Genomic DNA, 24,712 nt, shown 5'->3' with positions numbered 1-24,712 from the left:
AGTCTGAACGCACGGCAGTGGAGGAGAGACAGAAACTACCAGCAGACAGTGCAAGAAGCTTCGAGATGGCTTCAAGAAAAGTTTAGAGGTTGTCACTGTTGCCAAAGGTTCTGCAGCCAAATATTAGCGAAGGGAGCCAACAACTGTGTCTGGACTACATTTTGTGCTCGTATTATTTCACTAATACACAAGTTTGGTTTTCTTTTAACCCTGGACATTTTATTAAAATACTTTAGTTATACAAAACTGGTATATTTGCAGATAATCTAAATTATGTAGTTGAAATTCAGGACCGATAGTCATTTATATAGTGAATCTAGGCAGCCTTGATGAACATGGGGCCTCATCCCAACCATGTTTTCGTCTAACATTTGAGTAAAATGTATGGACAGAACACCACCAAAACCAAATTTGTTAAGTGGCGAATAAATTTGTGTTTCAGGAAATTTAAGGCCATACACAAGTGTAAAAACTAAATAAAGACACGTTTATTAATGAGGTCACGATAAACCAATAAACCCAGAGGCACTCTAATATAGTTATTAGCCCGTCTCTTTGACATGAAGCCAGACCGGATCAAACAACCAGCTGAACGGCAGCAGAAGTCAGGGATGACGTCAGAGCCGTGGAGAGGAGCGTGCGCCGCGGCCAGTCCAGCTGTGTGTGCGTGCGTGTGTGAGTGGCTTTGAGGTGACAGTCGCTAGCTCTCACACAACAAGGAAGTGCAAGATATGTCGCTCAAGTGAAGGCGCAAACTCGCTCAAACCGTCGACTTTTCCGTGCGAGGTAAGCCCATCAGGAGGAATGGCGTGTTTGTGTTGTTGTGAATTTTGCACTGGTACGAGACTGACCGACGGTCGGTGGTTAAACGTGTGTTTCAGCCGCGGTGTGGTCTAGCTAGCTGTCGTTAAAGTGAAGAGGAGGCTTGGCTTTAGCCCGCGATTGAACCACCTCATAGTTACCGGGGAAATATAGTTTAGCCGCGTTCAAGGCTACTCTGTTAGTAAGCCTTCCTTCTTTTGGTTTTGTTGATACATTATTAATAACTGGAGGTCTTTTGAATAATGGTTAAGTGAAAATAAGCTAAGAGAAAATGTCGCTGAACCGTCCAAACAGTCAACTCGGATACTGTCCACGTCTGAAGCTAGAGATGCTGTTCTCAGCCTCAACACGGCAATCTTGTTGGATAAAAAGAGTGATTTTAAGTCTGTAATCTCACCAAATCCAGTGCTTCGGTGAGGTTACAGCTGTACCGTCATAGAGCAATAGAGTTAACATAAAACGAATCTTAGGAAACTGTGCATGGAAGCCGAGTAAGCCACATGAGATTTACAACCGAGTCAGGAAGCTGTGATTATAATAGTCTACTGCTCAGGACTGAAACGCGTAGATCTTGTGGTTGTAACGTGGCCACGTTACCCGGTGTCCACTGTAGCAGACAGAGGAGGATTCATGCAGGCTAATGCAATTTCTAGCTCTTAATGTTTCCCTCCATGTAGCATGTGGTACTCCCCACACTGTGCTGGCTCTCAAAGGAGAATGGTTCTTCAGAGCTCATCCTCAGCTGGTGTACAGAGCAAATCTGAGGCCAAACCCCAGGAACGGCTGGTGGTGGTGGTGGTGGGGGGGGGGGGGGGGCAGGCAGGTGCCTTGTGACAGTGGATTGGTTTACTGATGGAGAAATATTTAGGAAACTATTTTAGATATATTTAAGAAAAATTCAGTGAAATACCAAATATTTGCTGTTTAGTGCTTCAGAAATTCTTCACTTTCCTCCTTTCTATAGTCTTATGAATTGATTACTTATAATTACTAATTAATAAAAGGAATGCAATTCATAAAAAATTTTAAAAAATCACCTAGTACAAACGCCTATACAGACACAAAGCTAAGACAATTGCAATAAGTACATTAATTTTACAGTATAATTCATAAAAAGCATTTTAGATGCAACGGTGAATAAATGTGTGTTCCTGTACATTGGTAAGATCAGGTATCCTGTTAGAAAATCCACTTACGGTGTTACAGAAACTTTAACATGTAATTGTATGTTCAAGTAGTATTTTATATGTCAGGAAATAGTTAAAAATGCCTATCACAGCTTCCCAGATCCAAAGGTGACAACTTCAAATGAAACTCCAAAGGTGACAGTTTCAGTGTAGCTGAAGCTTCGTGCACATTAGTGTCCTGGTTTTGACAGACTTTCACTTCTCATTTCAGCTCCATTTCGCTGTCTCCTTCTTAGGCCCTGTTGAGACCTGGTGCGTGCGCCTCAAGTGATCTGATCACAGGTGGACAGCTCTAAATACAGGAGTAAAAGCACCCAAGATGCATTGAAGACGCATTTACAGGTGGTTCCAGTGCTTCCCGTGTCAGCCATGCATCCTCTCGCTGCCGATTTCCCAGCAGCTTCCTCTAAACTGGAGATTAGCCAGGCCACCATGTCAGCATGTCCCCCATCAGTCTCTTCAGCTTGAGCTCACATCAGCTGCCCATCACTGTGAGTGTCGGTACTTCTGTCCAAACATGGCACCTGTTCCTCCTGGGATCCGCATGTTGGTTTCCTTCAACAGGGACCAGTGGTAAGTTTGAATTAGACTCTGACTTTTGTACGTGTGTGTGTGTGAGTGTGAGTGTACTTGTAAATCTTTCTTTTTTGAGGAAACTTTTCAGCATAGACCTTATGAAGTAGGGACATTTTGGGAAGGTGATAACATTTTGGTGGGTCCTCACAACTTTAAAGGGCTGTCTGAGGGTTAATACCTGGTTTTAAGATTCATGTTAGAATTAGGCTTAGGTTAGTGTGTTTGTGTTTGTTTGTGTGTGTGTATGTCTCTAAGGGGAAGTAGTCTGTTTATATGCTTTCCTCTGAATTTTAACTCACTGCTTAATTGCTCATGGTCTGATATATTTCATTGAGTTTTCATTTCTGACTGGCCATTTGCCAATGATGTGAAAATGTGAAATGGTTGCGAACTGTTTCAGTTCATGACAATCAGTGTGTTTGAAGTGATTTGTCGAACTTTACAGCATCCAAGACTATTTCTACAAGTGAGTTATTTGAATACTTCTTTCTGCAGAGGGCTTTTGGGTTACAGAACACACCCTTTAGTAGTCATACTGGTGGTGTAAAACTCTGCTCATGATAGCAGAAGCCACACTATTGTACTGGGTGACAAAATAAGAATAATCTATTTATAGAGTACTTTTCAAAGTCAATGGTAGAAAGTGTGTCACACACTGATTTGTCTGTGTAGTGGTAATACTCTTTAAAACACACACACACACACACACACAAACACACACACACACAATATAGATTTACTTAGATTCAGTCCTGTATACACTGTCCTTCTTCAAGGATGAACTGATTAGAAGTTTGTTGTCAAAGTTCAAAGGTCAAGTTTCCTGTGACCTCACAAAACATGTTTTTTGGCCTTAACCAAAAATTCATTATGATAAAATAAAGTGAGGTATGAAATAGAGTGTGGTTTGGCATATTAACTAAAGCTCAGGTTTTACATTAGCATTAGTATTGAAGGCTAGTGCAAAACGATTTGTGATAGTGTGATTAGAAAAGAAAATGCTAACAGTAAAATGTTGTTGCTTTGCCACGTTAACCCACTGAACAGTTACTGTTGCTAGATAAAACATAACATTGCCATTTACATCTGCACTTCACAGTATTTTTCAGTTTCTGGGTCTCTATGATGGTGCCACAAGTGGCTGTGGGGAAATTTGAGACATAAAATTCATACGTACATTTGTCTCTATACTGCATCCTGTCATCACTTGGTTAGGCTCTATCCCTGTGTCAATATTTGTCAACCCCTCGTCGACTATTAGTCTTTGTACATCAGCCTGCAAGGTGGAGTAAGTACAACAGTCAACACTTGCCTGTGACGCTGAGTTCCTGCATCCGTGAGGTAGCAGTGTCAAATACCTGATCCATTGTTTAAACCAGATGTTCAGGTTCTTTATGACGGATAGAATGTCACAGACATACCAGTGTGCCGAGATGTCTGACATTCCCAATTTTCACAGGACATCTGCAGGTGTTGAAAACGTTGAATTCAGTTCCCTTAAAAGGTATTAAAAATTCCTAAAGGTCTTGGATATTTTTTTCTTGCATACACACATTTTGGCTGTGAGAAGACATTTGTTAGGAAGGTCATCAACTCATGATGAACAAGTGATGATTTCAGCAAAAACTTCAATTAACAAATTTATTATTTAATTTTTGGGAATCCATCTATCAATTTCCTGTCACTTTCCAGGCTTGGTTGGATTATGAGGCAATGGGCTCTTGGTCATAGACAAGTAAAAATTCCCCCTGCCTCTTCGAAAAAGGACCCTCAGACTGAATTAGTCACGCAGTGTTATGATTTCTAGATCCTTGTGTGTCTCTTTGGTCACTTTAAGTTTCTTCATGGTTGTTTTGCAAGTCTCTGCCACACCATTGCTCAAAGACGCAAGTTGTCCTTACGTGCAAATGGCACTGAGTTAGTTGGTGCAAGATGAGGAGAATGACAGTGAAAAGACTTCTCACCATTTACTCCTGTTAGCAAATACCCTGTTATTATTTGGATTCTTTTGTAGAATCTGGAAATCTCTTGCTATTTTCCCTTTGTGAAAGGATGCCTCAGTCTGTTAGAACAAATTGGAGTATTTATATTTTACATGCTGCAGAGCAACCTAAATTGCTTTCAGCTGTCCTTAACATTTAAATTCATTTGTTCATGTAAGTAAGATAACACTTTTTCGACTACCTGCATGTATAGCGAGGCTCATGGAAACTGGTACTTGGTAAATTACCTAACATTTAAATTTGTCCAGGTAAAGTCCTTTTGCCAGAGGGTAAATGTCACCTTGAGTGAGATGTGTGCCTCTAGTGCCCTGTGCATGACAAAGCACTCTTATATGTAATCTTCCTGCAGCTCATACCATACCCATTACAGAAATAATTGCATATCAAAGAGCAGACCTCACAGGCCAGAGATAAGAATAATGAATAGTGCCTCTATGTGCAGGATGGTTCTATGGATTAGTGTGCTTTTATGGGAAACCAACCGTGTACCATGATTGCGCAGATGCAAATTCTGCTCAGTCTTTGCCATCTCAGTCATTCGCATTTTTTTAGATCCCGGGGTTTCAGATGCATAACGATGGCCTATTTCCAAAACATAAATTCATAATTTTCCGCTTTTATTTCTGAAACTGTCCTGTAATTACAATTTCAGGATTTGTTAAAAAAAAATCTCATTTTATCTCATTCTAGCGGCATGTTTTCTATTTTTTTCCCTATTTTTTCTGTCTTTTTTTTGGTTTGTTTCTTATTTCATTTCAAATTTGACTCTGATGTATGACTGTCCAGCTGTTGTGGTTCTTACGTCTGTCCAATGAAAAACCAGGACCAGCCATTTAGACTAATATCTGCAAGATCTGTGTTAAATGTGTGTGTATGTGCTGTAGATCTGCCTGTGTATGTGGTGAATGCACAGCGAGACTGGCAGTCTTGCATTACAGTGCTACTAAGAAATATGGTTTTATTGCCTTGGAGATCAAAGGGCAGTGAACACATCACCACTGTCTCTGTGAGCTCTAAGCAACACATTCTGAATCATCAAAATAAATTCACGTGTTTTCCATCCAAATGTAACACAAATGTTTAGCTGAATTTTGAGGAAATCTGCAAAAAAAAATGCAATCTGATCAGACCTCTTCTCAGGTCTGTGTGTGTATATGATTGATATCTCCGTCACTCTACGGTTACACCTGTTAGGATGGGACAAAGTCCACATTTATCATTCCAGTGTACCCTTTTCACAGCGGACATTTTCACCTGGTAAAGGAGTAAAGGCACAGGTGCAAGTAATAACATTAACAATGGCTCCATTTTATTGAGTGTCCCAGTAAGCCATGTGAGTGAGTGGGCAAGCACAAAAGCAAAGCCCTGGAACTGGCTCACCTATGACTAACCTTAGACTAATTTATCAGTCACACAGTTGATTGGAACTTAACATATCATTAAAGAGACTTGTTGCACAATTTGAATTCATACCTACAATCAACAAATGTAAAACACACTGTGCCCCTGTAACTGTAAAATCCATCTACTGTCAGCTGTCAGTGATTCATTGACTGTCTACACCTTAGTAAACTTGGTGGCAATGCTTGTGATATTAATGATATTAATTGAGAAGTTGTTAACTAACTTTAACTTCTTATTACTTGAAGACATTAATGATGCCATTCAGATTGCGGGTCTTTGATTTTGGAAGTTGCACTGATTCAAATGACAATTTTGAAATAAAAAACTAGTTTTACAGTCCTTATTATCATGCATATTCTCAGTTAGTCAGTCTTGGTTTGAACTCTTGAGTGCTTCTCTGCTTGAGGTGTCCTGTTATACCATTTGAACAGACCCCTGCCAAACTGCAGAATATAATGTGAATGATGATGAAATCTCACAATGAAATCTCACAAAGCTGGGATGCAGCGGTGTCTTGCCAGCTGTCTAGCTGTTGTTTTTAGAAAGCCTTCTATAGTCAGGACACACGCTGACACACTGGGACATGCTCACAGCCTACTGACCAGCTGTTCCTCAAGAATGTGCCCAGTTCCTCTCCTGCTCCTCTGTCCTTCTCCTGTGTCTGCTGCAGGGCCTGAGTAATGGCCTGGGCTATAGGACAGATGAGAGGCAGATTTCTGGCTCAGCCTCAGCTGTGCTCTTCAGCCAGCTCATCATTGCTGTCCACATTCTCATTACCACTTAACACACAAGCACACATCAGGATGGCCAAAAAGCCCTCAAGTTTCATTTCACCAGGATAATGATATCAGGACAGATAAAATCAGACTGCATCATAAAAAAAACACAGCATAAAGATAAGTATAAACATGGCTGAGATGAAAAAACACTATACAAATTAAAAGAGCACATTCAAGGTTATTCTGCATCATGAAACTGTAGAAGGGTCTTCCAGTGTGAAGTGATGAATGATAAAATGATGTGTTATGTGACCTTGCCAGGAATACAGACGCCTCTGTCACTTTTCTTTTACGGTTTCTGTGTTGGCACCATTGTGGCTACAGGCTACAGCAGCAGACCTGCTCTCCTTTATGAACTCACTCTTCCTACTGCTTAATGTGGACCGCCCTCAAACTCAGTTGCCTCTTACAATTTATTTGGTTATCTTATTTTTACAAGCAACATGTCTGCAGTCTCGTCTAATAGTCTGGTCACATATATAATGTGTCATTCAAACCTTGCCTGTCTGTTAAATCGATTGCTCTTTGTATGCCCAAATATTTCACAACCGTTTTCCCTGTTGTCTGACGTGTGTTGTAATAGTGGTCAGCCGCCCATAAGAGGTCAGATCAGTTGTAAAGTGCGTTGCACTTTTTTATAATGTTGCTTGTTACACAACAGGGACAGGAAAAGGCACAATTTCAGCCACATACCTTTGTGTGTCTGTTAGTGTTACACAAATAAGGCTCAAAAAAAAATCTTTTCTCTTTGACTGCAGTTGCTAATGCTAGCATGGACAGTGAAGAAGATAAGCAAGCTTGTAAAAAACTTGAAAATGTAACCTGGGTCCTGTCACCCCTCACTTCAAATTAAAATAGCACTCACCAGTTTCATGCAGTTCACCTGTGAATTTGTTCTGTGGTCCCTCACTTCTCAGTGCTTCCCTCTTGTGTTTCCTCTCTGCAGGTACAGAGCTCTCACCTTTATCCTCACCTTCCTGCTTTATACCAGTTTTCACCTCTCAAGGAAACCTATTAGCATCGTCAAGGTAACTTTTTCTCTTTCTTCTAGAAAAACCTGTAGATCACATTCATGATCTCACATACATCTACATGCACGCACACAGTAACACTCCCTGAGCCAGTGTCCCAGGCAGTGATACACCCCAGTCTAAGACTAAATGCAAAGTTCAGACCACAAGCAAATGGTTCAGTGTTTTTATGATTTATTGTGCTACATCAGTCATTCAAACTTTATTTGTAGTTTCACCTAGTAAAATTGTAATGAAGTAACAATTTTTTCTGATCAAACAAAGATACAATCTCTAGTTTTCTGCCATGTTGTAGATTTGACCTCCAAACTGTTTTCATGGGTTAAAATCTGCTGATCAGAGCGCAGTGAATGGAATGTTTACATCTAAGCCACATTGTTTTTTTTGCTCACAGTCTGTGCCTGTTACACATGTTTTTTTCTGGTTAACTGAATGATGCACTTATTGTCTTGTATTAACAGAGTGAGCTCCATAAGAACTGCTCATCTGTCAGTGAGCTAGCCACCATTGCTTCCAGTAGCAGCAGCAGCAGCACCGACAACCAGCATCCCTCCTTGCCATCCCTCCACACAGACATGGACTGTAGCTGGAAGCCTTTTGGTTTGTATCTGCTTGACTCTACATTTCAAGGTTTTTAGTGGATTTCACAGAGTGAGAGTCAAAGGTTTTTGGTGTACTAGATGTACTGAAATCATCTTAGTATTTTAGAAGCAAGATAATACTGTTGTACTGAAATACTGTCCCTTTAGTACATACAAGTTTGCTGATACTGATGTTATATTAATTACATAGTTTATTACATAGGAATAAAATGTAATGTGCAAAGCAAGTAGCAGAACACTGCTGCTTTTTCAGCCTGTTTTCTGTGTCTTTTCTGCCAAGGAAGAGCCTGGCAGCCCAGTTTACAGTTGAAGATGAGCTTAACCTTGAGGCACTGTCCTGAACTAAACAGTTTTTCATGATATTCTCAGATAAAAGCAACTACAAACAGCTGCTGGGAGCCATGGACTACTCCTTCCTCTGTGCCTATGCTATAGGAATGTACCTCAGGTGAGTTGACGAGAAGAGGAGGACAGTTTTATTTATAGCAGAGGTGCATTGAATCAGTCTGAGGAAAAGAGTAGACGGTACCAAAGTATATTCATGTAAGTAAGTTAGAAGCTCATTGTCTGTCAGTTGTCTGTCAGTTGTCAATTTGTCGGTTAAAACATAAAACATTCAGGGACTTGAGCAAACAGACAGAAGTACATAAAATGTTAAAAAAAAACCTGAGGGTAAAAGGCTAAGTGCAACACCATCAGCCCCACTTTGGTTCCAAATCCCTTTGTAACCACTGAAGTCAGGACCACTTGTAAAATCACAAATGCCCTTGATAATAGCTGATGAGAGTTATTGTGGTTAATACGATGTCACCACTACGTGCCCATGCAGCGGCATTATCGGGGAGCGTCTGCCCATTCGACTGTACCTGACTGTGGGCATGCTGACCAGCGGCCTGTTCACCTGCCTGTTTGGACTGGGTTATGTCTACAACATCCACAGCCTGGGCTTCTATATATTTGTCCAGGTGAGACACATCATAATGCATTAGTAAATCATGAAACACCTTTTTGCTTAAAAAAGTTGAAGTAGAGACCATGAGGATCAATGAGTCATCTTGTGTAGCTTACATTTACCATAGCACTGCCAAGAAAATCGAGTCTCTGGTCACACACACGGTAAACGCATGACACAGACACACACAAATTTTTTTAAGCTGTCTGCTTGGGGCTCAGCGCCAGCAAACTATTGTGTCATTGCTGAATCCTGATAGGATGAAATATCTTCTCTATCTTAAGGACATTCAGGAATGTATTACTCATAAAGAGCATCTAAACATACATAATCAGAAGTTTATGCACCCATGCATTTACACACGGTCACACTAATAATATGTACACAATCAACCAATAGAGTGGCCAGATAACTGTGTTTCTAATATCTCACTTAAAAATGAATGCTGTCTTGTCATGCATCCTCCAATGATTTCAGGTGGCTAACGGCTTGGTCCAAACCACTGGCTGGCCCAGTGTGGTGACCTGCATCGGCAACTGGTTTGGAAAGGGAAGGTAAGATTTAATTATTCTTCGACTGACTGTAGCAGAGAACAAACTAAAATATGGATTTGTCTAGGCTTCATTCAAGTACATTTGATGAAGAGTTTGGGTGTTTTAATATGACTTTAGACGTTAGATGATTTAGTGGCAGTCACTCATTGTAACTCAATGTGACCGAAAGCTATATGACTGTACCATAAGAAGCTGTTAAAGAGTAATATGTGGTCTAATATAATTTAATAAAGATTTCATTAAAGTGTGCAAATCAGGAGAATCTTCAGAATTCCAGTCAGTGCAGGTGTGATGATAGCTGTAAAAGGAATGAAATGACCCACTTTAGCACACAGGACGATATATAGACTTACCCAGCAACAAGGAGACTCAAGGAGACTAACACCCTGGTGTTTCTGCGTTGGTGCTGCCCTGTCCTCCTGTCAGGCGTGGACTCATCATGGGACTGTGGAACTCCCACACTTCAGTGGGCAACATCCTGGGCTCTCTGATTGCGGGCTACTGGGTCTCCTCCAACTGGGGCCTGTCCTTCATCGTACCAGGGCTCATCATCGCATTCATGGGCATCGTCTGCTTCCTCTTCCTCATTGAGCGTGAGTGCAGCCTCCTCATTGGCTAGTGGGCTAAAATATGATAGTAATTTGCTGATTTGCTTGTTTTTTTTCCCTCACAGTGTATGGAGGATTTCACTTGTACATTTGCTGCACTTTCTTAAAGTGCACACAATAAAGGGGTTAATCTCTTTCACCTCAGTAATGTGAGTTTCTATGTAAAAGTGGTTTGTACAAAGATCTTTGACTTCCTGAAAGAAGAACTCATTAATTACATGAAGGAAGAACTGTAATTAAGTGTGAGAGTAGTCAGCTAAAACAGACTGCTTTGTGTGGCTGTTGTTTTTTCTGGGTCACTGAAGAAAAGAAGCAGCTCTTAGCAGGACATAGCAGCTGTAAATGGAAGAGTATCATATTAACCTTATGGCATCTTCTTCCCTCCTCAGATCCAAATGACCTAAAAAGCATGTATGCTCAAAATTCTTCCCCAGGCAAGAGTGTGAGTACAGAGATGTTTTTTGTTTGTCTTTTTAGTCAATGGAAACACATTCTTCTTCTCTCTGTCCATGCGAATCATTCCTGTATGCGTGTATGTCATGTGTCAGTATGTATTAATGAATGTATTACAGCTCAGCTCAAGCAATGTTTTAAGCTAGGAACATAATATATTGTTTGTGCTGTGTATTTTTGTACTTTGTACTGTGTATCATCCTGTATGCTGTGTTGACTTACACTGTATTACCCTTAATACACAGTCAGTATGGTCCATTTAGAGCAGAGGTGTCAAACCTGATTGGTCGGAACAAAAACCTGCAGCCACATGGCCCTTTGTGGAACAGGTTTGACACCTCTGATTTAGAGCGAATCTTTTTGATTTTCCATTTGGAGATTGAGAGGAGAAGTTCTAAAGCTAGTCCTGGCTCACATTGCAGACGTACTGACTGAAAGGCATGTTTAGTCCACAGTGTAAACACAGCATTAGTGACAGACACAGGGAGAGCACTCAGCGTGGTGTATGACAATAGTCACCATAGTGACAGTCTCCACCTCTGTGACCCTCTCAAGCAGCAGCTGTAGCTTCACACACACACACACACACACACACAGCCTCTTAGAGTCATACACACAGTTGGCATGAACAGACAGTTTCCCTTGATCTTGAACCCTGAATTTCAGTGATTCACAAGGCTTTTGTGGATATGCAATATCCCAGAATAAAATTAAACTATATATTTGTGAACACCTCAGTGGGAACCAGTGGGTTTGGAGCTTAGTGTCACAGAGAGGTTAGGGAAGTTAGAGTACTGAGAAACTAACATGTTGGCTTTGGTCTTTTCATGAACTTTTCTGTTAGCAGCAAGAAAAATATAGAATAATGCCAGTCTCCTTTAATCCTTTAATGTCTAAAAAAAATTCAGTGAAAGAGTTGTGAATATTAACGTGATTTACTGTCCCCTGACGCAGGTTCCAACCAAGAGTTGGAATGGAGTAAATGGACATACTGAGGTGTTTCTGCAATACAAGGACAACAAAACCCAGGTGTGTGTCACTGTGTGTGTGTGTGTGTATGCTAATGAATTATGTATTGTACATGCTACTCTGTGTATATATCGACAGCCCCTGAAAACACATGATTCTTTTTTTCTCTAAAGCATTAAATGTTCACATCATAAACAACAATCAAAGTTACAAATGATATAAGTGTTTATTAAGAATTAAACTCTCGAAAACTCAGTTAATCTTCTTCATCAGTGACTGTGTCCTTGATCAGATTTGATTCAAAGTGACCAAACCATGCAACAACTGTCAAAATATTCAGATTCAAATGTTTTCTAAATCCTGATTGCTGCAATCAAGTATGTGACACCACCTTTTAGGGTGGACCAAGGTCGGCCGGCCAAGCGTTGGAGTTTCCACATTGGTCCATGCTCTTTCAAACTGAATTGGTGCAAACAGTTTCTGTTGCTTCATTAGGGGGTGTTCACAGACAGTGTTACCAACTTCACCTCTGTAGTTAGATTTACAGACTTTTCAGACCCATCAGCAACTTTTTCAAAACAGTGAGAAGGGCACAGAGAAAGAAAGAAATGCAGAAATCCATAAGGAGAACTAAAACAGTTTGAAGTATTTTCTGCTTTCAAAAAGTTTGACAGCAGAAAATAATACTGTTTGTGTCAGAGCCCAGCTCTTCTGGTAAGAAGCTGTTATAGAAAATGTGTTTTCAGGGGCTTTAACAGAAAAATCCACCTAGAAACACTTTTATCTTTTTAAAAGTTGCATCTGTTGTTGTTGATCTTAGTCCAACATACATACATATATACAGATAGCATAATTTTTAGGTATTCTAAAATGTGCCCCGTAAATGTCACATTTTGGATTCAGTTGAAGAGATACCATACTGACACTGAACAGTGCGGCTTGAGAAACAACTAAACAATAGTCCAGTAATGGAATGCTTTAGATTGTATGGGTCTGTCTAATTAAGTGGTAACTGTGTAAATCAGTGACATTAAACAGCATGGCAGTATCAGAGGGTGGATTTTCTTGCCAAATACTGTTTTACTTTAACGTGTCATTGTAATTCATTCAGGCATACTACTATTACGAGGATAGTATTCAAAACAGGAAGGTCAGTTCCTTCGGTGCTTCAAGGTCTTTCATGGTGTCTTGGGCAGCAGTCAGATCTGCCAGGTTTTGTGGGATGCTGGGTGAACCCTTAAATATCATTCTCACACTGATTCCAAATGTCCACCCCCTGGGCCTTTATGGACATCAGTCATACATAACATGACATGCTCACCATCATCACATCAAGTCAGTGACGGAAAGCATGGACGTCCCCTTGCAGACTTGATGAATTGTGGATTTTTTAAATTTGGTCTCGTCTCCCCTAGGGAGCTGGAACATTTGGATTCAGCCTCAGAGTTTCTTGAACTTTTTTGGAATGATCATTGAGTTGGATGTACTATGTGTAGTTGCTCTTTCCAGACTTCAAAATGACAGTTTGATCTTTGGCCCCTTGATGCAATGGTCTATATAGCAAACCCTAACCATCTATTACATCCATTCGGTTAAAACAATCCTAGATTAAAGCTGAAATTAATACTATTTGGGATTTTTCAATCAATCAATCAATCAAGAACTTTATTTGTTTTTTGGGTGTGTGTTGTGTAATATTCCTTGTTTCTCAGAATGAACGGGGCAGTGTTGTAATTGGTTATTTAATCTTTAATTTCTCTTCAAATCACAGGTTGGCAAAGTTACCTCTGTTCCTTTGTTTCATTTATTGCCCCTCAATTTGCAAGGAGTCCTCCTTCAAATTATCTTAAATTTGCTGCATGACCTCAGCTGATCAAAATTTAAAATCACTGAAACATAAAATAAATCCAGAAGTAGTGTGAATGATTGGCCCATGGTCTGGGTGCATGTGACAGGCATCTTCTCATCACTGTCTTGTTTTTCCCTCTCTTCTCCTCTTCTTCAGAGCTACGACACAGAGCTGTTGTTGCCCAGGGACAGTGTGCGCGTCCCCGTGCAACCTGTTGTGGTGGTGAAGAGCGAATCGGAGCTGTCCGCCATCAGCTTCATGGGAGCCCTACGAATACCAGTTAGTTACACACATACACACAAATCAGTCATCAAAAATCCATCATAAAGCTTTTTATTTCTACATCATAGAGATGGCATTACTTTAAAGATGACACAATGACATGATGAACTAGCATTTCTGTCAATAGATGCAATGATTTCTTCCACTTTTTGAGAGATATTTTCGGCTGTGAATAAATTAGATCTATTTTTGATAGGATAATTCTGGTATACAACATGGATCTGATATTCATAGTTTTGGCCATTGGTTCCATCCCTTATGATAGCATTGTAAATCCAGGTTAGTTGCATGGAACATGGTAGCTACATAAAGAAACAATAAAGGTCAAGAAACATGAGGAGTCAGGTGATCAGATTTGTAAACAAAAGAAAATGAAGGTTGAATCATTACCTAAACTGTCTGTTGTAAACATCCATCAAAGTTTCTGACTTCCTGCTTCAGCTTTAACCCACCTGACTTGCTGTAGATTGTGAATATGCTATTTTTTTTGCACATTTTTTGTACTTGAATTGCATACACACTTATTGTTTTTCTGCACTTTTTTTTTTTTTTTACTGTTTTTCTTGTGAGCCGCCTAACAAGTAAATTTCCCCGCTGTGGGATCAATAAAGTCTTATCTCTTATCTTATATGCACAGTTTTCCTGTTTAAAGGGAAATAGAAGTGGATAGGGAATTTCTAGCAAAACTGTTGGCTTGTTTCCAACCTGTCTGAATGTCTTAACTGCTTGTGTTGCTTGGCCAGTTGGATGTTGTGAAGCAATGTCACAATATTCTCAGATTCCAGCAATTAATAGGCTCAAGGGTTTGACCAATATGGGCATAAGCATTGACACTGGTATTAGAGATGAAGCTGAGCTGTTGTTCCATGTTTATAACTGAGTGTTTTAACACCTGTGTCAATGCTTATGCCCATATTGGTCAAACCCTTGAGTCTATTAATCTGCTGTTTTCAGTGGCAGTGGCTTTGAGGTGCTTTAAAATAATGTATCCTGACAGATTTTCAGCATTTCTCTATATTATACTGGGTCCCTTAGGTCAAGAGGTAATTATATTACAATGTCAGGACAGTTGAGCCATACAGGAATCATCCAGAAACAGAAAAGCTACTATACTAACAACTCTGTATGAAGTGTATGGTCTTTGTCTCGCCAGGGAGTGATCGAGTTCTCTCTGTGTCTGCTGTTTGCCAAGCTGGTCAGTTACACCTTCCTCTTCTGGCTGCCGCTCTACATCACTAAGGCAGGTGAGAACAGAACTCCATTTTTAATCTTCAAATAATTAGGACTATTATTATTAAAGGTCCCAGCACCACAGGTTTTGGACCCCTGGTTATCATTTGGGCTAAGCTATAAACTAGCCTGCTGGTCAGATTATTACTGTGTTTTTCAACCTCTTTTGCCCCAAGTTACTCCAGGATTGGAAACTGACTGGTGTGATATAAGAGGAGTGTCCTCAGCAGCTTTAAACAGGCTCTTTCACAATGTTCTCTAGTTTACAGAGGTGATTAATGATAGAGAAAACACATTTACTAAAGTGATCTACAGTGAGGAACAAATTTCTCTCTCTGTCTCTGTCCCGCTTTCTCTTTCTCTCACCTTGTAATGTTGCGGCCTTTATGTTCATCTCTTCAGACTTGATCAGTCAGTCAGATTAATGTAAAGGGGCGCAAGGCTGAAGGCCAGTGTAGAGACTGAAAGGCTTTTCACTGGGCACAGAGCACTGTAACATCTGCAATCTGATCGCCAAGCTGATACATTATCTCATCCTGGCGGCTTTTTGACTATCTGAATAAAGCCACATTGTTATTGTGCTGTTGTAGAGTGTGTAAGCAGATCAGCCTGTTCAGTTTTATTACCACCACTCATGTGTCAGACAAAAGACTATGCCAGGAAGAGACTTGAAATAACAGGTCTCTTCCTGGCTGTTGTGGGGCCTGTCCAACATCATAGGCCCCACAACATCATAGCTATTTGAGGGTTCAGATTTGGTTTTAGGGTTCAGGATAGAATAAGATCTAGGTTAGGTTGAGGTTAGGCATTCAGCTGTCATGGTTAGTGAGGGGTTAGGGAATGCATATGTCAACAAGTGTCCTCATGACCAACATAAGACAAGTGTGTGTGTTTCAGCTCACCTGGATGCCAAGAGGGCTGGAGATCTCTCCACTCTGTTTGATGTAGGAGGAATTGTGGGTAGGTGCTATTTGTTCACATTTTCCTCTTATTATTGTGCTTTTATCTTGAGAGAGAGAGAGAGACGCTGTCAATATTTACCTACCACTGTGAATTATGGTTAGTATTAAAGATGATGGTAGTTTCCTAGCTCACTGCTTCTCTCTTTTGTATGTGTGTATCTGTGTGCGTGTGTATGTGTGTGTCTGCGTGCATGTGGTGGGGGGTACATACATGCATAGGGGGGATCCTGGCAGGAGTGATCTCTGATAAACTGGGGAAGAGAGCCACCACCTGTGCAGTCATGTTGCTGCTGGCTGCTCCTACAGTAAGTTTCCACTGCACAGTTACACTCACCCAGAAAATATCTAATACCAGATTTTGTAGTTAAATGAAACCAGTACATATTCCCTAAAGTCACAGTCAGCAGAAGCTACCTCTGTCAGCATCTGGCTCCCCCTGCTGTGTTGCACTAAAAGCAGGCATACTGTAGTGTGTTTGGTGACAATGGAGCATTAGACATTTCACAGTCTTTTGTGCAGTGCAAAAATTTTAGGTACTAAGCATAAAGTGAGGATGCTTTCAGAAAGAATGTTATGAATAGTTTTTTATCAATTAACTTCACGCAAAGTGCAATAAAGACAAAAAAACAAACAAACTTCAGTTTGACATCACCGGTTCTACTCATCCTCCTCCCACAGAGTTTTTCAAGTACTTGGCAGGTAGGCTGTTCCTACATCTTGAGAACTTGTCCACAGTTCTTCTGTGGATTTCATCTGTCTCAGTGTTTTCTGTGTCTTCATGTGATCCCACACTAAGTCCATGATGTTTAGATCAGAGCTCTGAGGGAGCTCTGGAGATAGCTCTTTTTGATTCTGGCTCTATGTTTAGACTCATTTTCATGCTGCAGAATGAATTTGGAACCAACCCGAAGCCTTCCTGATGATACTGTGCCTTGGATAAGAATCAAAACATCTTTTTAACAGCACTGTACTATAATGTATGGCACAGTGTTGACAAATCCTCCTTACATTTGAGCTGCATGTAACATTGGGATGCTGCTCATGTTTTCATACGAGTGAGTTATGAATGATGACTGAAGATGTGAGTGTTTTGACCATCATGCTTTGTCCTTGTCTTCGTCTTTGTCTTACAGCTGTATGGCTTCTCCATGATCAGTGAGTTCGGTCTGGGGCCAACCATCGGTAAGAGCCACATCTCACTCCTCAGCTTAGTCAGAGCCAGCGTCAAACGATTAGCTGATTAATTCTTCAGTGTTACAGTTTTGAGAAGCATGAATTATTCATGGTAAAATCTACCAAACATTTTCTGGTCCCAGTCTCTCAGATGTTCAGATTAGCCTGCGTTTCTTCATGTCATATCATTCTATACTGAGTAGCTCTGGGTGTTTGGACGATCAGACAAATTAACAAGTAATCCCTTTGCACCTGAGGACTGTGTGACGGCCTTTTGCTGTTATTTTGGTCATTTTATAAACTAAATGCGTAAACATGTATTACAGAAAATAGAGTGATAAACCATTTCAATTTCTCGTAGTAGCAGACCTAGTCAAAGCTTAAGTTTGAGATTTTCATTTTATTAAGTGTAGGTAAAAATGTTCTGAACATGTGTAGTGGATGTTTTTTTTTTTTTTTTGTTTGGTGAAGAATAATAGCCAGACATGATTTAACCAGCATCTGCTCCAGTGGTTTTTTTTTCTGATCTGTTGTATATTCTGCAATATACAACAACCTGAATGATTGGGATTTAAAGGTAATTTTATTTGTGAAATAATTTCAGTACCATCAGTCGCAACTAATGTGAAATTAGCCTCCAGTCATGAAAACTGGTTGAAATGGAAAACAAAAAGGAAACAAAGAAACTATATCGGAGCATGTATGAAAGTCTACATCAGTGGAAACATTGATCACACAACACTTACTCTGGTCAACTGTCAAATTCATCCAAACAAATAGGGGGCAGCATATTACTAGAAAGCTGTGGCATCCACCCCATCATAAGAAACAAGGAAATGCAATGTTTGCAATCTAAGCTGATGTGATGCAGCTGTGACACGTGTTAAAGTTAGCCTGAGCTGTTTTATACACAAGTCTTAAATTCTACTTTTTGTAAGACAGTCTTATTTGCATTATGACAATTTAACACCATTTATGAAAGGTTTTAAACATCCCTGGCAAGATGGAGGTTTCTGAAACAAACCTTTCCTTAAATGTGTGTTTGTGAGATTAATAAGGTCACATGGCCTGGCTAAATTTATTAGATCTTATCTGCACTGATTGGTTGATTGACTGAGCTTTAGTGATCATCAGTGGTTCACTGAATGCAGACGCTGTGGCTCAACTGATGACTCTTATTCATTCACACTGAGCTCATGATGGTCACAGCTGCTGCTCATTATCCTCAGAATATGCCGAAGGAAATCCGTAAGTGTCATTATGGGATACAGTGTAATGCAACAGAGGATGATGTGCAGCTGCAGAGCTACAACAGCAACTCTGATGGAGTATAATTGACAGATTCAAGGAACAGATTTCTGTGGCTGCAGAAACTCTGGGACTAAAACACATGTAAAATCTATGTTTCCCAGGCATGCTGCTAGTGTGTGGAGGTCTAGTCAATGGACCATACGCTCTCATCACAACTGCAGTGTCTGCTGATTTAGTAAGCACATTCAACTCATATCTAATGACAGTTTAACTGAGTTTTTAATGGAACAGGTCCACTCACTCTTCTCTCTACACTTCTCTCTCCCTCCTCCTTTTACCTCTGATCCTAGGGAACCCATAAGAGCCTGAAAGGCAACGCTAGAGCTTTGTCTACTGTCACTGCCATCATCGATGGCACAGGATCTGTAGGTCAGTACCAGTGATAGTCAGACATTTGGGAGTCTATACTGAAATTTATATATATATATATATATATATATATATATATATATATATATATATATATATATATATATATATATATATATATATATATATATATATATGTACTCAAACATATGACTGTCCTCATGTTTATACTGTCAGGTGCAGCACTAGGCCCCCTGCTGGCTGGCCTTTTGTCTGCAGGAGGCTGGGATCAGGTCTTCTACATGCTGATGACTGCTGACTTCCTTGCTCTGTTGGTGAGTGCTTTGTAAACCATAAGCAACAGAAGCAGCTGTTAATGATCACTGCTTTTATATTAACATTGGTTTAAATTACCGTGTCGCTTTGTAGCCTTTTTTTAGTTCAGTGTCTTGATTTTCCAGCTTGTGGCTTAACTGTGTTGGTTCACTGTCATCGTCTTCAGTAACAGCAGGCAACAGTTTCCAGTGGAAAAAAACTTTTTAGCTGCATTTAGCAGCTAAAGAGCCAGATATTTCTCTCTGGAGTTGGTAGAGACCAAAAACAGAACTTAATGACAGTAAATGTTGGGCTTAAATTGATGGGGTGGAAATAAACATCACTCCAAATGAACGTTGATGTCACAATAACAACTTTTTAACAACATGCCAGATGTGTTTTCATTTTGTTTCTGCTTCTCCCAAATGGCCAGAAATCAATTAATAACGCTTTAAATGTGGTTTTGATGCCAGCACCAAAAAACAAAATTATGTTTTAAATTGCTGAGAAACTGAAAGCTGTAGTAAGATAAATGAAGGACTGTGATAATTGACTGAGAATGTGTTGACAGCTTTTGCTACGACTTGTGACCAAGGAACTTGCCTCACCTAAATCCCGTCCCATCTCCACTGTAGAGTAAGTCCTGCTTTTCTGCTGTTAATTGTTTTGCTTACTTCATTTACACCCTCTCTACTTCAATTCAAAAGCAACTGGCCAGTAATCAGCAGGGAACATTTGTGACTTAATTTGAACTGTGCTAGTTTAGTTTAGTTTAGTTTAGTTTGATTTATTTACCTGGCCATGTTTTTTAAGGAGCAGTGCCCCCTCATGAACAGAGTTCACATTTCACTGAGCTGAGTATAAAACTTAATGACACCTAACTTAACAATGTGGTGCTGATGTTTGTCTCTGCTTCACAGGTTGAAGGAGCATTGAGCACTTTGATTGCACTGTCTACACACACACACACACACGCACACACACAGAGTGCATTGGAACCACTTGTATAAGCCTGAAATGGACTGTGACTCTGACAATAACTGGGCTGCATGTATGTGTGCCCACACACAGACACGCACACACACACACACACACACACAATGTGTTTGCTGTAAACCAGAGGACGAGCTGAAGCTGAATCTCTGTCTGATGAACCAAACAGAACAGCAGCAGATTATGACCTGGAGAGTTCATCTGCACATAAGGAACTTACACAAAGAGGTTCACTGACTCAGCCGTGTCTTTTTCTCACCTCTGCTTTGACCTGTTTCCTACGGTTGCCAATTTGAACTTGAACACATCACCTGCTCAGTCTACTCAAACGATTGGCAGATATATGAAACTAGCCTTACTTTGACATGTAGGTAGGTATCAGTCTTTCAAACAGCAGCTTCCACGACTGTGCTCCAATGGATCCTACTGTAGTTATGGACAGACACCTCCTATTCTTATCCCTATGAGCTCCCCAGGCTCTGACCTCACCCTGACATCTGCAACCCTCCCAGTCAAGTTAATATCTGAACTTAACCATCTTGACTATTACTTCTATGGGACCATTTTTCATTTTGTAAAAAACCCAGCCTTCCATGGTGACATCTGCCCTGGTGTTTGAATCCCTGCCCACATGTCCAGTAACTCATCCAGGTGTACTTAAGCCAATCAGAACGTTCATCCCAGAGGAGGGATTAAGAAGGGGGTCATCAGAATTGGGTTCCTGTGTTGCAAGATAGGGAAGTGTGCAGGTTGTTGTAAGTGGTCTTACAGAACAAAGAACAACTCATAAACTAGTTTCTTCAGGTCTTCCATAAAAAAGATGACGTCATGAGAGCAGCTGCTACAGCAGCTTCCATGCGGCAAAAAAACAAAACAAGCAACTGTAGTGGGACAGAGGCACTCTAATGATTGATTAGGGCCAAATAAATCCCCTCCTGAATGATGAGGAGTGTGTTCATGAGGATCAGTGGGATCCATCATGTTGTGCTTGAATTTAGTTTGGCTCTCAGATTAGTCTGATTCAAGTCAGACTGTTTCGCCAAATTAAAGAGGTAAGGTGGTAAGGTGGCTATTAAAGTTAGCCACCTTACCTCAGGCTAGCTCAGGACAAAGACTCATTCCCACGGCAACAGTTTGTGACATCTGCTGCCCAGTTACAACAAATAGAAGATATCTTATAATGTGTGGTTAGTTAACAGTGTTGCTTAGCGAGTGATGAGGAGCGAGAGAGTGGTCAGAGAGTAACCTGTAACCACAGTAACCTGTTGGAAATATAAAGCATTGAGGACATCAGTTGTTCAGAGTCCTGCCACATGAAGACACCACAGCAGCTCAGGGATGAACTGCACCGACATCTGATCTGAGATCTGATGCTGCTGAGCCTTTCCTGTATGGTTCCACTTTCACATTAAAATGTCCTCTTACCTGTCCAATTCTTCCAGAACGCTGAGAGCTTTGACTCAGTTGCTTGGATCAGTCATGTTTTTCAGTTCGGAAAAAGGTCTTCATTGACCCAGAATCCATTGCAAATTGGTCCTAGTCAAGAACCAGAAAGCTTTGAGCAGTAGATGAATTTCGATGTGTGTCTGAAGTCTGAGTGTTTGTGTGATCTAAGCCATAGTCTCTGTAAAACCAGCCCTAATGTGAACCTGAATCCCTGTGGACTGTTGCCATCCATTTGTTCCTGATATTTCTTCAGTGGGCTGTCTGTGAAATTACGTTGTGTCAGATATGGTCTGTCACAGTCCTCTGCACTTTAGCCCCAGAACAGCGAGAAAGGTCACTATGAAAAATCCATCTTTTGTAGCCTCTTTCATACATAAAGCTAGGAAGTGCCAGTTCAACCAGATTATGATAAATCTCACTCGCATCTAATTGTATGGAGACTGTTTATGTACGTGTGTGTTTTTATTCAAACATTTTAATTTTGAGCAGCGGGAACACATTTCTGTTGTATTAGAGGTGGAGGACCAACTTTAGATCATGTGTGAATGGGGGCACACGCCAAGACCACTACAACCCTCTGCTCTGTGGAAGTTGCTGTTTTAGTGTCACCTTTGCCTTATTTAACCAAAGAGATTATGGGATCACGTTGTAATTTATATAAGAGAAGATGTATTTAGATGGTAATTTAACTTATTTCTGTCTGTTTTGTGGTGGTTTCTGTTGTTTTTTGCTCTGAAATTAAGGCACCAAAGTTGTATTTTTATACAAAATCTCCAGATAATGTATCCTGTGGGTGAGTGATGGGGGGGTTCTTGAATGTAAGGTTCTTGTTAAGTTACACGACTAACTTGTGGATATATTTTGCAGTGCAATGTTGATCAATAAGGTTATTGTTTAAAATAGTTGTTCATAGTGACTGAATTTGATCTCAGACTAAAATTAAACAGTGAATCAGTGAATTTAACACTTCTTTCAACATTTGAACATCCTCAATGAAAATGGTAAAGCTTAGACACAAAAAGCTCATTTTTTTCTTCCAGATTTGTTTGCATTTATAATCACAGTCTGTTGACTTATTGTTGTTCACTATATGAGATTAAAGTCCACAGAATACAAACACTTGTTAATGGGAAAGAAATGTTTATGTGAAACTCTGGGATCACTTCCTTTCATGCTGGTAACTTTGAGACTACATTATGCCTTCCTTAGAACAGGACAACATGTTGTGTATATTTATTATGTCAGTGGTAGATCTAGTACCTAAAACATTGTGTGCCTTGTTTGTTGTCCTTTTGCTTGACAGTAGATTTTGTAAAACATATCTGATTGCTCCCAGCGACTGTGGTTGGGGGTTGCGTCCCTCCTAGAGCATTCTGGGGAAAAAAAATAAAGCATTTTGTTCTTCACTTTAAGTCTCGGGGTCATGTTTTTGATGGCTCTCTTTGCAGCTAACTACTACAGGCTGGCTAAATTGGTCCAATTCATGGCATGGAGTGGCCTTAAGACTCAGCTGGAGGTGGCAGGTGTCACCCAAAATGGTAAGCTCCTGACAGACAGAACCCCACTCAGTGACACAGGCAGACTAGAAATCACACACACATGCACTCACACACACATGCACTTACACACGGACTGGGCAGGGGTAGGGTATAGGCATATTGATCCACTGAATGCCACTAAATCCAAACTTCACCTTCTACTTTCACTTTTAATACTTAAAGTTTTTTTGTGTAAAGAAACAGTTTGAGTTACGGTTGGCCAGCAGCCAGAGTGGCTTAAAGGAACAGTTCAACATTTTGGGAGAATGCCTGTCCTCTTCCATGGTGAGAGAACTGTAGGATGGACAGGTTGATATCAGTCTAATTTCTGTGCATTAAATGATGACTTCAGATGTTTCATGTCTGTCTTAATGTTTCTCTCATGTTCTCATTTGTAGGGTGAAAGAGTTACTGAGTTATTGTTCTGGCCCAGAAGTGGTCTGATCCCTAAGTGACTCCAAACCACAGCCTGAAGTGAATCTGAGGCTCCAGCAGTCTGATTCAGTCTGAATCAAATTTAGTCTTTTTAGAATGAACTTCCCTCTTTGTGTGTCCTCACAGTGTTTCCTTGCTTAGCTGCAGCTGCAGCTTCAGATCAGTTAAGCCTCATTTTAGCTTTGGATGAACTTGACTTCAGATTTTTGTCCTCCACCTCTTTCACAGTTGTCCTGCTAGGGAGGGATCATTTCAGGGCCAGTATGGAGAGGAGGAATTTCTTTTTCAATGTACATAAGGGAATGAGAGCTCTCACTTTTTAAAATCAAAGTTTGAACAACTTTGAACTAGAACTTAATTCCCTCAGTGTGGTGATTTTGGTTGCTAACATCCTCCTCCATTTGTATTTATTAGCTGATCGTGAAATTCAAGAGTGTCCTCTGCTGGATTATGATTTCTTGATAAAAAAGTGACAGGCCTAGTGAGCACTGACATATTCCAGGAGGCCATTATCTTAGCATAAAGCTTGGGAGTGCTAGCCTACCCCACTCCATATGTCAAAAAATATGCTGTAAAACACTTCTAAAGCCTGTGACCATTTAATCTAACTTTCCAACAACAACAACTGGACATTTCTGTCCTCTTCACAGTGTTACTCTCCAGCTGTGTTCACTTCTCTCTAACTCTTTTTTTTTCATTTGTTACACAACTGTTTGTGGCACTTTTCGTGTGAACAACCAAATGCAAAACTACGAATATTTTATGAATATTTTAACATGGATTAACACGGTCTGTGTCTGATGTTGGGGGGCCAGGACATGCTGATGAGAAGTGGACTACTTAAACAAGACTCACATGGAACTGAACTGAGAATAATGAACTGATGAACTGATACTGTGACAGAAGGCCTGGGGAGACAGGTCACATGC

General features: G+C 40.4%; 1 protein-coding gene across 3 annotated transcripts; it reads left to right on the top strand.

The window, feature by feature from the left end:
- The first annotated feature begins 661 nt into the window (after positions 1 to 661).
- Positions 662 to 23,216, top strand: slc37a1 (solute carrier family 37 member 1). Of its 3 annotated transcripts, none has more exons than XM_041057095.1 (21): positions 662 to 786; positions 2,246 to 2,582; positions 7,718 to 7,799; positions 8,264 to 8,402; positions 8,774 to 8,852; positions 9,234 to 9,369; positions 9,834 to 9,910; positions 10,337 to 10,503; positions 10,908 to 10,960; positions 11,926 to 12,000; positions 13,052 to 13,090; positions 13,946 to 14,068; positions 15,225 to 15,315; positions 16,199 to 16,261; positions 16,483 to 16,568; positions 17,397 to 17,445; positions 18,849 to 18,922; positions 19,038 to 19,116; positions 19,294 to 19,391; positions 19,943 to 20,007; positions 20,292 to 23,216. In XM_041057095.1, exons 2-21 carry the CDS (start codon positions 2,527 to 2,529, stop codon positions 20,305 to 20,307), a joined length of 1,647 nt encoding a protein of 548 aa, XP_040913029.1. In that variant the 5' UTR covers positions 662 to 786; positions 2,246 to 2,526; the 3' UTR covers positions 20,308 to 23,216. The 3 variants fall into 3 exon arrangements, with proteins under 3 accessions (XP_040913029.1, XP_040913028.1, XP_040913031.1); XM_041057094.1 differs by having other exon boundaries at positions 670 to 786; positions 2,221 to 2,582; XM_041057097.1 differs by lacking the exon at positions 13,052 to 13,090 and having other exon boundaries at positions 670 to 786; positions 2,221 to 2,582.
- The last annotated feature ends 1,496 nt before the right edge of the window (positions 23,217 to 24,712 follow it).

This window comes from Toxotes jaculatrix, chromosome 15 (assembly GCF_017976425.1).
Source record: "Toxotes jaculatrix isolate fToxJac2 chromosome 15, fToxJac2.pri, whole genome shotgun sequence".
NCBI classification, from domain to species: domain Eukaryota; kingdom Metazoa; phylum Chordata; class Actinopteri; family Toxotidae; genus Toxotes; species Toxotes jaculatrix.
Note: the sequence above shows the minus strand (reverse complement) of the source record. Positions and strands in the feature narration are given on the sequence as shown.